Below are 12,366 nucleotides of genomic sequence, written 5' to 3' on the forward strand. Positions count from 1 at the left end.
CTGGTGTGGTTATGGGTGGTGTAGTAGCATTTCCTGGTGTGGTTATGGGTGGTGTAGTAGCATTTCCTGGTGTGGTTATGCGTGGTGTAGTAACATTTCCTGGTGTGGTTATGGGTGGTGTGGTAACATTTCCTGGTGTAATGAGAGGTTGTGTTGTGTTGTTTCCTATAGTCGTTATAGGTGGTGTGGTATTATTTCCTGGTGTAGTTATGTTTGATATTGTAGCATTTCCTTGTGTAGTTATATGTGATGTGGTGGCATTTCCTGTGGTAGTGAGGGGATGTGTTGTGTTGTTTCCTATAGTAGTTATGGGTGGTGTGGTGGTATTTCCTGGTGTAGTTATAGGTGTTGTGGTAACATTTCCTGGTGTAGTTATAGGTGGTGTGGTAGCATTTCCTGGTGTAGTTGTATGTGGTGTAGTAGTGTTTACTGGTGTAATAAGAGGTGGTGTGGTCGCATTTCCTGTTGTAGTTATAAGTGGTGTGGAAGCATTTGGTGTAGTGAGGGGTTGTGTAATATTGTTTCCTTTAGTAGTTATGGGTAGTGTGCTGGCATTTCCTAGTGTAGTGAGGTGCTGTGCAGTGATGTTTACTGGTGTATTTTGGGGTGGTGTGGTAGTGTTTACTGGTGTTGTAAAGAGTAGAGCTGTAGTGTTTCCTGGTGTACCGGTGGGTAGTGTTGTAGCATTCCCTGCTGTATTTATGGGTGGTGTTGTGACATTGCCTGGTGTTGTCATAGGTGATGTTGTAGCATTTCCTAGTGTTGTAACAGAAGGAGTAGTTACATTGCCTGGGTTAGTAAGTGATGTGGGAGTTGTGGTATTGCCTGGTGCTACAGTGGGTGGAACTATGGAATTGCTTGTTGTACTCAGTGATGGAGATGTGGCATTGCCTTGTGTAGTTTGAGGGGCAGCTGTAGCAGGTGTGGTACCACTGCCAAAAGAAGTCGTAGGTAAGACAGTGGCATTACCTAGTGTGGTTAGTGGAGGAAATGTTAGCGGTGGATCAGTGACACTTCCTGATGTTGGTATGAGTAAATTTGTGGCATTGCTTGGTGTTGTTATGGGTGCACTTGTAATATTACCTTGTGTAGGCTGAGGTGGGGTTGTGGCATTAACTGGAATAGGCAGGGCTGACGTTGTGTTGCCTGGTGTGGTTACCGGTGGAACTGTGGCATTTCCAGGTGTAGTTACGTGTGAAACATGTGTGGTAAAGGGGGGAGATGTCGCATTGCTTAGGGTAGTTATGGGTGGAGTTGCAGGGTTTCCTGATGTAGATGTGACATTGACTGGAGTGATCAGAGTAGCAGTGGTGACAACAACTGTTGTGTTGCCAGAAGTGCTAAAAGGTGGAGTAGTGACATCGTCTCCTGCAGTTGAGGGTGGAATTGAAGCAGTTCCTGATGTGGTAACAGGGGGATTGGTGACTGGTGTAGGATGGTTTGTAGCATTTCCAGGTGTAGATACAGGTGGACTTGTGGTGTTGGCTGCAGTAGTTACAAATGCAGGTGGAGTTGTGGCATGACCTGATGTGATAACAGAAGAATTAGTGGTGGTTCCTGGTGGAGTTGCAGTATGGTTTGTTGTGTTCCCTGGTGTAGATACAGGTGGACTTATGGTGTTGGCTGCAGTAGTTACAAATGCAGGTGGAGTTGTGGCATGACCTGATGTGATAACAGAAGAATTAGTGGTGGTTCCTGATGGAGTTGCAGTATGGTTTGTTGTGTTCCCTGGTGTAGATACAGGTGTACTTATGGTGTTGGATGTGGCAGTCACAGATGCAGGTGGAGTTGTGGCAGTCACTGTACTCATTGATGAACTTTTAGCATTTCCTGGGGTAGCTGTGGATGAGCCTGCCACGTTGATTTGAGTAGATGAAGGGGGAGATGTGACACTAGCATGTGTTGCAGGCAGTGGAGTGGTGGCATTGCTGTGTAGTGTAGTTGCACTCCCAGATGAAATGCTTGTTGGTGCTATATTAAGTGTTGTTAGCAACAATAAAACATAATCAGAAAAAGAAAACATTAGGGATTTTCACGTGCCCAGCCTCACCTCATTAAACAAATGGCACCAATATAAACACAGACATATGATTTGGTTATTGAATAAGCAAAAGCTGAGCAATGTAGATGTTTTTGGTTACATTGTTTTCAGAAGCACATGCAAAGTTTCAATGATTGTTTGAACACAGACTAAAATGCTTCTATATACTTGCAGACTACCATTTAATGTCTAAATGTCTTTATATTATGTAGGATGAGTTTATGTTAAAAACAGTAAATCACAAATAAAAATGACTTCAGCTAGGTTTTTATAGACTGGCCCACATTTGTATGGAGCAGGTATGGTGATGCTGAAGCTATTTTTGAACAAAGTGAAGTCTGAGGTTCCTCTTGATGTTATTTATTATAAAAATCCTTGACTTAGGAGAATGAAGAGTTATGATTGAACCAGCTGAAGTTTTACTAGAAGAAGTCAAATAGACATTCTCTTACCGCCAGTAGAGCTAATAGTGGTTGTGCTTGTTGTAGAATTGTTAGTGTTTGCTGAGTTTGTATTAATAGTTGGGCTTGCATTGATTCCCACTGTTGATGTATAAGGATGCGTGGTAGATGAACCAGCAGTCATGCCTATGGATATGAAACTTGTTGTCATATATTTGGCAAATAGTGATATAGAAATATCACATGCAGTGGTCTGATAGCGTTATTGCTTAGCAACCAAAGCACAGACAAACGAAAAATTAACTTCAAAGCACACATACAACAGCTGTTAGGCAAAGTTACTGCTGTTGTTTGCTTTCGATATTACTCAGAGAATCAAATACAGGCACACACAAAGAAAAAAACAGCAGAAATTAAGCACTGCCTGGTTATTTGCATAACTGCCCAGTAAATAATTTGTTACCTTTATCCACACCCTCACAAAAACACTCTGAATTTTTTATCCAGTTAGTGTGCAGTCTTTCAAGTATCGTGGAAAATGTGAAGTAATCTATTTAAACATCACTATTTAAAAGAAAAAATATGTCAACATTAAAGGGCTCATCAGATGAAAATCAGACTTTTTCCACGTTTAAGTGCTATAATCGGGTCCCCGGTGCATCTACCAATTCAGAAAACGTGAAAAACAAGAACTGAGTAAGTTTGTTTTGGTGTGCATTTCCCTGCAAGAATGTGAGAAATCGAGCCGTTCAGATTTCACTCCTGTTGTGACGTAGAGGGAGGCTCTTATTATAATGTTACCGCCCCTTAATCTACACAGTTCCATCCACGGTGCTGCCGCCATTGTTGTTTTCACAAGCGACAGAGGTGTAACGTAATGTGACGCCATGGCTAAAGTTCGTGGACAACATGCAAAATGTAATGTAGTTGGCTGCACAGATGAACACAAGTCTTTGTTTAGAGTCCCAACCTCAGAAGAGACGAGACAGGAGTGGATTTGTTTTATTTTTAGGGGAAATCCCTCAGAAACCATAAGTAAAAACCTGCTTGTTTGCGCGAATCACTTATCAACCTGGGACAGTACAAGCAGGATTAGCTTCAAAGTTGTTCCTCAAGAGGGAACGAGACCAACTGAAAGAGACAAAGCTGCCGATGTAAGTAATATTTATCAACAGTCTGAACTGATGTACATGTACCGTATATATAGGAGGATAACGTTAGCATATGTTAGCGAAGGGAGCTAAGTCAGTCACGGGCTAAATAGAACATTCAAAGCCAGTGTTAAACTTACTCTATATTTATATGTTATTAGGCAAATGGGCACTTGGAGTTTAAATGTATGTATGTTAATACATTATGTGCGTTAATATGTTTAGCTGCGGCAAGTTGTCACTATTGTTTTGCTAATGAACAGGGGCGAACACTGTGGTTAGTTTCGTTTTAAACGTCTCAAATCATTCGTCCTTAGGCTAAAAAAAATTGTCACAGCTAACAGAGCATACTAGTTATGCTCTCACATTGAGTGTGTATAACTTGTCAATGACAATTGATCTGCAGGTGCACAATCCGTGGGTTTTAGGCAAGCATACACGCACAACGTGAGCGCATAACTAGGATGCGCTGTTTCCTGTGACAGATTTTTTAGTCTCAGGACGAATGATTTGAGACGTTTAAAACGAAACCAACCGCGGAGGAGTTCAGGAAATATCATTTAGCTAAACGATTGCCATGGCAGTACTACACGTGTGTTGTGTTGACACACTGGACGTAAGGGGTTGGGGTGCGCTGTAACTCATTATCATTTAAAGAGACATACACCGAAACAGGTTGCTGTGAGCATAGATGTTTTTGACGAGCCAAAAAGGGTTTTGTTTACACAGCCATTGAGTGTTTTTAAGCAAAATATGTTACAGACATTTCATGAAGACTCATGAAGAATAAATCATACCAACTTGTTGAAAGTGCTCATCCGATGAGTCCTTTAATAATCAAACACTGTGTTACTGGAATTGAAATGAATGCAGGTTTTTGATAAATCTGCAATTTGTAACTTTTTGCTCTCTATTGCCATCTCTATTTTAAACATAAAATTGCAGGTTATTTTAGACAAATTTACGTGAAATCTGTCGTGACAGCTCAAATAATAAATCAAATTTATAAAATTACCATTGTTAATCTGGGTAACGTTGACTTTTATGTAACTGATCAACAAGTGATTTTTGTTAATAAAAAATGTATATCTTTAATAAAATGTTTTAGTAAATATAGTACATTTTACTATTTAGTAAAATTTACATTTAGTGTTTTTTGGGTTCTAGATTTTAATATGAAATAAATTCTAATTTATGAGCAGTATAATTCCTTACAATGCGAAAACGCATCCTGCATGCACTGCTGATATCTATGTTCGTTTTGTTTACCCATAAACACTTCTTTATAAGATCCACTAGAGGCACTGTGGGCAAATCAGAAGAGGAAATATGAAAACAAAAAGGAGTAAAACTTATTTGAATAATTACTAGCTCTGTACAATATGTCAGTTTGGGCATTTTATGTGAAGACATTATACAGTACACCATTATAAAACACACTAAAAATAAAATGTCTGACTAATTCAAACGTCCTAAATATTTGTCACACCCCCAATAAAAACAAATGTAATTTGTGCACAAACATCATTGGTTTTAGTGAATGCAGCATGTGCGATTGAGAACAAACAAGGCTGTGGGGATACTCGGGGTGATTAGCCTACTACTTGCTAATCCTTTCCAGACGCAGAGTATATCCAGACGGAGAGGGTTACATCAGGTCCAGTTCCAGCTCACAGCACACACAGGAAACTGTGTTAGACTGAGGTTGTTTGGGTCAAAGTGCACATAACACTTCACTACTGACCACAGCATAGGTCAAGCCACGGTCCATCATTTCTATAACCGATAATGTTCACACCTAATGTTGTTTTGGATGATTTTGCATTTATATTTTAATTAAGCATCAATATAAACACTCCCTCATAGCTATGCAGTATATGTGTAATGTGAATATGTCTAAAGTGATTGTTCACCCAAAATAAAAATTCTGTCATTATTTACTGATTTCAAACCTGTATGACTTTTTTCTTTCACAGAACACAAAAGTAGATATTTTGAAGAAAGTTGGTAACCGAACAGCCCAGGCACCCATTCACTTCTATTGTATAGACACAAAACCAATGCAAGTGTATGGGTGCCAGTTAACAACATTCTTCAAAATATCTTCTTTTATGTTCTGCGGAAGAACGAAAGTCAAACAGGTTTGAAATGACAAGATGGTGAGCATAAGATTTTTGGGTGACCTATCACTTTTAGATAAGATACATTACAAACAAAATTGAACAATGACCATTTCTCAATTCAAAGAACGCAAAGAACGAACTTGTGCTCTTGTGGAGTCAGGTCTTGCAAGGCAGCCTCGGAAGAACGAACTTTGATGGATGCGCCGCAGTGACCTATGGGACTTCAATACGCGCGCAAGGCTCCATTCGATGAATCCTTGATATCGAGAACACATAATTTCTATCATTTTACACGGGCTCGGGCCGGGCTTGCGCGGTAAATGAGCGGTCATGTGATGCGTTCCGATTAGCGCGAGAAAGATGCGAAAATGGATGCTGAGGAGGTGAAACGGAGGCTTGCCTCTGGCGATTACATTTTGGTTGCACCAGCAACTAAAGCAAAGTCTGAGGTGAGGAAAAGTTTTGACCATGTGCATAATGAGAATAATGAGCCAGTGGGATATGTGAGATGTTACGATGTTACAGAGGACTTATTTTATTTCTTTGTTCCAACTTCCAAGTGGCCTATAGCCTACGTCAGTCATTAATAAATTATGTTAAAACATGTATAAATGACGCATTCTTGACAAAACCTGTGTGCGTGCGCACATTAGAATAGCCTAATGTCGGGCTGTAAACGGGTTCGGGCTTTTAAAAAGTGGTCAATCAAAATGTACTTGTCGGGCTCGGGCACTGTCGGGCCTAACTTTTAAGGCCCGATTACAGCTCTAGTACCAGGCTTCAGAGAGAGCTCATTGTTGGGGTTGCCCTAAAATTTCAACATGTTGACAGTAATCATTCATTTGGGGCAAAGGGAGACTAAATGCTTCTGTTCTGTTACCAGAGCAGCCAATGTCTCAACACCATCTCCTCTAACCAAATTCCACCATTGCTTCATACAGTAGAGCCTCTATTTCTAAACTGTGTGTGAAAGGTATAAAATGACCTTGAAGCTTGTCTTACTCCCTGCCACACAAAAAATACATACAGTGGCAGATTTACTGAAAGTTTGGCAATAAAAAAAACATTTAAATATTATTTATACTTTTTTTATTAGAATATTTGTTGCCGTTTTTATATTAAAGCCAAGAATACTTCTTTAGACACAGCACATACATACACAGGCAGACAGAGTGTGTGAAACGTGGGAGTTGACAGGGAGATCTATATAGCCCTGAGGCTAAAGCCTTCTGCAGTTATGGCTCACTACTTCAAAGGAGCAAACTTGACGCCAGGCAGCAGGAAAACCTTACAACTGTGAGCCGATTTTACTTCCACCTCCCACAGACATGCCATCCCACAGATAAACACACACTCCCACACCCACACAATCATCTATCATGCTGGCCCTCTATATGAAACACAAGCAAGCACACACACACACACACACATTTTTTCCCCTCATTTTCTCTCTTGTAAACAAAGAGCATGCGTCACCTTCTCTGACGTTCTGATTGCTCTTTCTCTCTGTTTAATTAACTTCTCCGTTTACATCAATGGCTAAATTAAATTCTTTGTTTATAAAGCCTTTTAATTCCATTGGTCATAATAGTGAGTGTAAAGAAGGTTTTCTATGTATAAAGTTCTAATTATTAATTCCTTTAAGGGGCTACGAATGACACAGCACATCTTAGATATTGTCATGTCTGGGAAGAATTTTGGATTAAAGGAACAGTAAGAGCTTTTTGAGAAACGCTGTTGAAAATTTAAATAGACACATATACAAACAATTTTGTTATTATTTGCTGAACGTCTGTTCTGTGTGTGTGTTGCACATTCTTTATTTTGAGGGCAGAGCAATGCAGGACGGGGCGTGTTTGTTTGGTCGTCGATTTCAAATATCAATGGCAGTTTTTAGAAATCGCTTGATGGCTGGAATACACTACAAGACTTTTAAAATCAGAACAGATTTTTAAAAACTAGGCATCATTGCCGACTTTGTAAACGGTTAAGGTAACGGTAAGATTACTTGTAATTTTAATGTCATTTATTTTATTCAAACATTAATATAGTAAATAAAATAAATAAAGTGTAACAGGCAATTCGTGTAAACAGCAATCGGTGATTCTCTGACTGTGACAATCTGCAAAAGCATCTTACAGTTATGCCCATAAATGTCATACCCCTTGCCGAATATGCAAAATTTCAATAATTTTAACAAAATACATTTACGCATTTGGCAGACGCTTTTATCCAAAGCGACTTACAGTGCATTCAAGATATACATCTACGTGTGTTCCCAAGGATTTGAACCTACAACCTTTTGCGCTGTTAACGCAATGCTCTACCACGGAGCCACAGGTACTCAGAGGGATCTGGTTTCATAGAAAATGCATGGTAATTTTATTTAGTACTATCCGGAACAAACTATTTCACATAATAGAAGTTTGCATATACTCCACAAGACAAACTGACTGATTTATACAAATTCTCACATTAAAAAAAATTACATAACCTTGAATCTTTATTGTCTGTTTCCTGAATGATCAACGACTGTTTTCATGTTTTGTTATAGTTGTTTGTGTGTTACTTGTTTAAGTAATTTTTAGGTAATTGCGACATTTGTCTCAGTTTTGACTTTTTCCTCACAACTGGTCTTCAAGATTAATTTGAGATTGGCAGAAACTGTGTGTGTAACGTCCGCTTTAAGGAACGAGGCTTTTTATGATAATGTTGTATATCGGACAGACTATGTGATTGTAACATTATATTTAACATTAACTTTAAATGCAACATTTGTAATGTTTATTTAAGGTTTTATTATGTGTAACACGAATGCAATTATATTACCTTTATCATTTGAGGCTTTTCTTAGGAATTGTTAATATTTTGATTGTTGTGCTCAAGTTGTTTAACTAATTAGTTTATCATGTGATTGTTTCAAGATAAATGTTTTATTAATTGACAGCTCTAACTATGCACCTATAGCAGGTGCAGTTACAGTGTCAACAGTGCTAATAAATTATTGAGACTGTTTTCAAGCTAAAGCAGAACTGTAGATAATGATTGTAATTACACATGTGTGGTTTTCGATTCAGATCATTATCAGAGGAATGTTTACCAACGATTGTTAAAGAAATGACATTTGCAACTTCCCGGTTATTACAGCAGGAGCGTGGAACACTTCATCAGTCTGTACACAATGATATCAATCGCTTTTACAGGGTACTTTGTATAAACAACGCTAACCGACACAAATATTCTAAAAGTCAAAACTGTGTTCCACTTATTGTTGGAATTTAGCCACCGTCCCTGACTTCTTGCCAATGACATTGTTGTTCCTCTGTCTTATCTTTCATTGTTCTCTTGCATGGCAGTAACATATTTTCCCACTCATTATGTTCCTCCTTCAGCATGCCCTTATCAGTATTTATAAAATCGGTATAATAGAGTTTGACTTACGTGACTACTATTTGGAGATCCTGAGTTAAGAATCTAAAACTAAATCTACATACGCTGTGTTTTGCCCTCAGCATGGCAACTGATCAGTTTTATTCAGTTAGTCAGAACAAAACAATCAGGCCAATGCATTCAGTGCCGAGTAAACCGGCTGTAGGTTTGGGATAAAGGCCCACACAGTGAAAGCACCGCTATGCCTTTTTAAAAAGGGAAATCTTGAATTGTTAAATAAAGTAATAGTAAACTGCTCAAAATGACAATATGGAGCCATGGGAGGCATTAAGATTTTTGTGAAACAAGGGATACTTGAAACATCATGTTTCTGTTCATACGTCAAGAACAGAATATCATTTGGGGCTGGACTCAAAACTGCAACCACATTGCAACTTTCTAACAACCTCTTAAAAGATGTTAGTGACCACAAATGTGAAAAACAGAATGTTAGGATGTTAGGATGTTACATCCTAACATTCTGTTTTTCACACAAGCATTTCACAATTACGCATAACTCATCTGCCTATATATTCTAGTTGTTCAGCCTCCTCATTAAAGTATTCGACCCATTACCTTTGTTTTTTTCCCTTCACTTAACTCCCTCTTTGTCTCTTAAATTGGTTAATATTGCCATGGAGAGACAACGTAAGAGCCCATTATGATGTCATATACTCTCTCCTACTCTATCTTGTTTATAAGGGCTTACAAAGCTCTAAATGGCTCTTAGGTAACAGATGGTTCCCATGAGCAGCACTCCTGCGCTAGGACCCACAAGACCAACTCGCACTCTATCATATCCAATTAAAGCAGAGCCAGCGTATGCTGTCCAATTAAAGACGAGATTTACACGTCTAATCCAAGAGAAGAGAAGAGAAGAGAAGAGAAGAGAAGAGAAGAGAAGAGAAGAGAAGAGAAGAGAAGAGAAGAGAAGAGAAGAGAAGAGAAGAGAAGAGAAAAACTATCTATTTAAACGAATCTATTTTTAGGTTCAGAACCAATTGATTTGAAAACCAGACTTTATTAACTATACTGACTGCTTTAAAGACATCCTTTTCCATCAAATACACAGATTAGCATTACAGCACTTGTCTGGATTACAGCACCCTTCAAAACAAAGGATAACAAAGGGTTATTTTACAATCCTCAAAGCTCCAGCCCACATATCTGTACCTCCATGGCTTCTGTCTAACTCTAGTTAGCTGCGGTCTATATAGGTATTTTAGAGTTTTAAATCCTACTCTATATATTTCTATATTATTGTATATTATTATTATTATTATTTTTCATCTGTGTTCTGTCCTGTTGCTGTCTTTCTGTTGCACTGTGGAGCTTCTGTCACTATAACAAATTCCTCGTATGTGGAAACATACTTGGCCAATAAAGCTCATTCTATTCTATTCTATTCTATTCTATTCTATCACATTCATAAACACATGCATACATCTCAGGCCAATAAACACCATACACTGTTTACTAAACCTATTAGAACGTTATTGAGGAAAGAATCTCTCATGCATGCACGCACGCACACACACTTTTTCACTGACACACTTCCACATATGTATGTCGTTTCCTCTCTCTTTCATCTCATCTGACTTGCCGTTCTATCATTCGCTCCCTTCTTTTACAAAACCCGTTATCTAAAGCCTACGGTCATTCCGTATGTCATTTTATTTCTATGTTTAGGGGGTTGAGCGATCTGCCCACATCTAGACCTGATGTTAGACCACGCAACAGAATATTTCTCAAGCTATTCTTCTATCCTAGTCCTGGAACTTTAAACACACAGAGTACGATTTACTTTACTTTATTAGAAACACAAACAGCCCTGAGGTGCATGAAGGCCATGTGACGTGTGTCCTTTCAAGTACGTTCAGTGACATTCATACTGGTATTTACAGAACTGCTTCCTGATTTCAGGTGACTCGGTATCATTAATGCGTTAAATTAGGTCTGAGGGCTATGTGAGATGTGTCCTTTTTAGCACGTTCAGTGACATTCATACTGGTAATAACAGAACTGGTTCCTGATTTCAGGTGACTCGGTATATATAATTAATGCGTTAAATTAGGTCTACCATAATGCTGTTTTGATAAATTGGAGTTTGAGTTGAATGTTTGATTTATCAGGGAGTCAGATCAGGGAGTTGCCTATCAAATGACTGCTCTACTTAGATATAGCCAACACGTTCAATGCTGCAACACAAATGCACTTTCCCTGAAAGACAAAATATGACATTTGATACTGTTGAGGTACTCAAAAGAATGTGACGTTCACAATTCCCAAATGCTGACTCACGAGCATGTGTGTGCGTGAATGAACATTTGAGAGTCTCAAAGTCATGCGTGAATGTGTGTGTGATACAGCGAGTCACTCAAACCCTCACCAAAATGCCAAAATAACAAGCGTGACAAAAGAAACCCCTCCTTGTCAATTGTAAAACACTTATAAAAAACTGAAAGAAAGGTAGCCTGTCACTTTTTGGTGTATCAAGGTTTTTAACAACATAATACAGTGAGACTTTGTAATGTATGACGGAGCGTGACGTTAAATAAGAACAAAATGATGCTCACCAATGGTGCCGTAAACTCGCAAGATTTTGGGACACTCCCAACTTCGAAAGTTACAAACTTCGACTACAATAGCTTACAGTAGTATAAGAGACGTTAATAATACATTTCATCTGTTATTCCGCCTAATCTCTGCGCTCAAAGTCTTCCAAAGCATTACTCAAATGTGCCTCGCGTTTGTTTGATGTTGCCAGGCAAAAGTTTTGACTCTTACAAACAACACCCGGCAGGGATCGAGCTAAAAGCATTATGTTATAAAAAGGGGGAAATATAATGAATTTGTCCAAAGCATGAGACTGTCCATGGTCCTTAAACAACGTGGCGCATCATCTTAAGTCAAATCAAATCAATGGGTTTGTCTATAAAATAGAAACGCCTTATTAAATATGGTTATTTTAGATCTAAAAGCAGCACACACGCGGATGTTAAATAGTAATTATGGCTTACCTGCTGTCAAGATGAATATTGATATCAACAATCGATGCATCAATAACATTATTTTTCATAGGAGTGACGTTCAAACAAATAAATAGAAAAAAAAGATTCTGGATCAGAAGATGTCTCAGTGTCCCTCAACACGGTGGCTTTCAGAAGTTTATTACACAGTGTGCATTTGTGCTGAGAGTACAGATCCGCTACAGGTGGTTT

At 38.6% G+C, this 12,366-nt stretch overlaps 1 protein-coding gene across 1 annotated transcript in view; it reads right to left on the minus strand.

Moving 5' to 3' along the window:
• Window positions 1–12,366, minus strand: part of si:ch211-198m17.1 (mucin-2) — a 21,930-nt gene extending 9,564 nt beyond the window's left edge. The window contains exons 1-3 of the mRNA XM_057345503.1: window positions 12,166–12,366; window positions 2,494–2,628; window positions 4–1,971 (exon numbers count right to left, since the gene is read on the minus strand). Coding sequence (XP_057201486.1) covers window positions 4–1,971; window positions 2,494–2,628; window positions 12,166–12,214 — 2,152 coding nt within the window. The 5' untranslated portion in view covers window positions 12,215–12,366. The remainder of the gene's footprint in view (window positions 1–3; window positions 1,972–2,493; window positions 2,629–12,165) is intronic.

This window comes from Triplophysa rosa, linkage group LG11, assembly GCF_024868665.1.
Source record: "Triplophysa rosa linkage group LG11, Trosa_1v2, whole genome shotgun sequence".
NCBI classification, from domain to species: Eukaryota; Metazoa; Chordata; class Actinopteri; order Cypriniformes; family Nemacheilidae; genus Triplophysa; species Triplophysa rosa.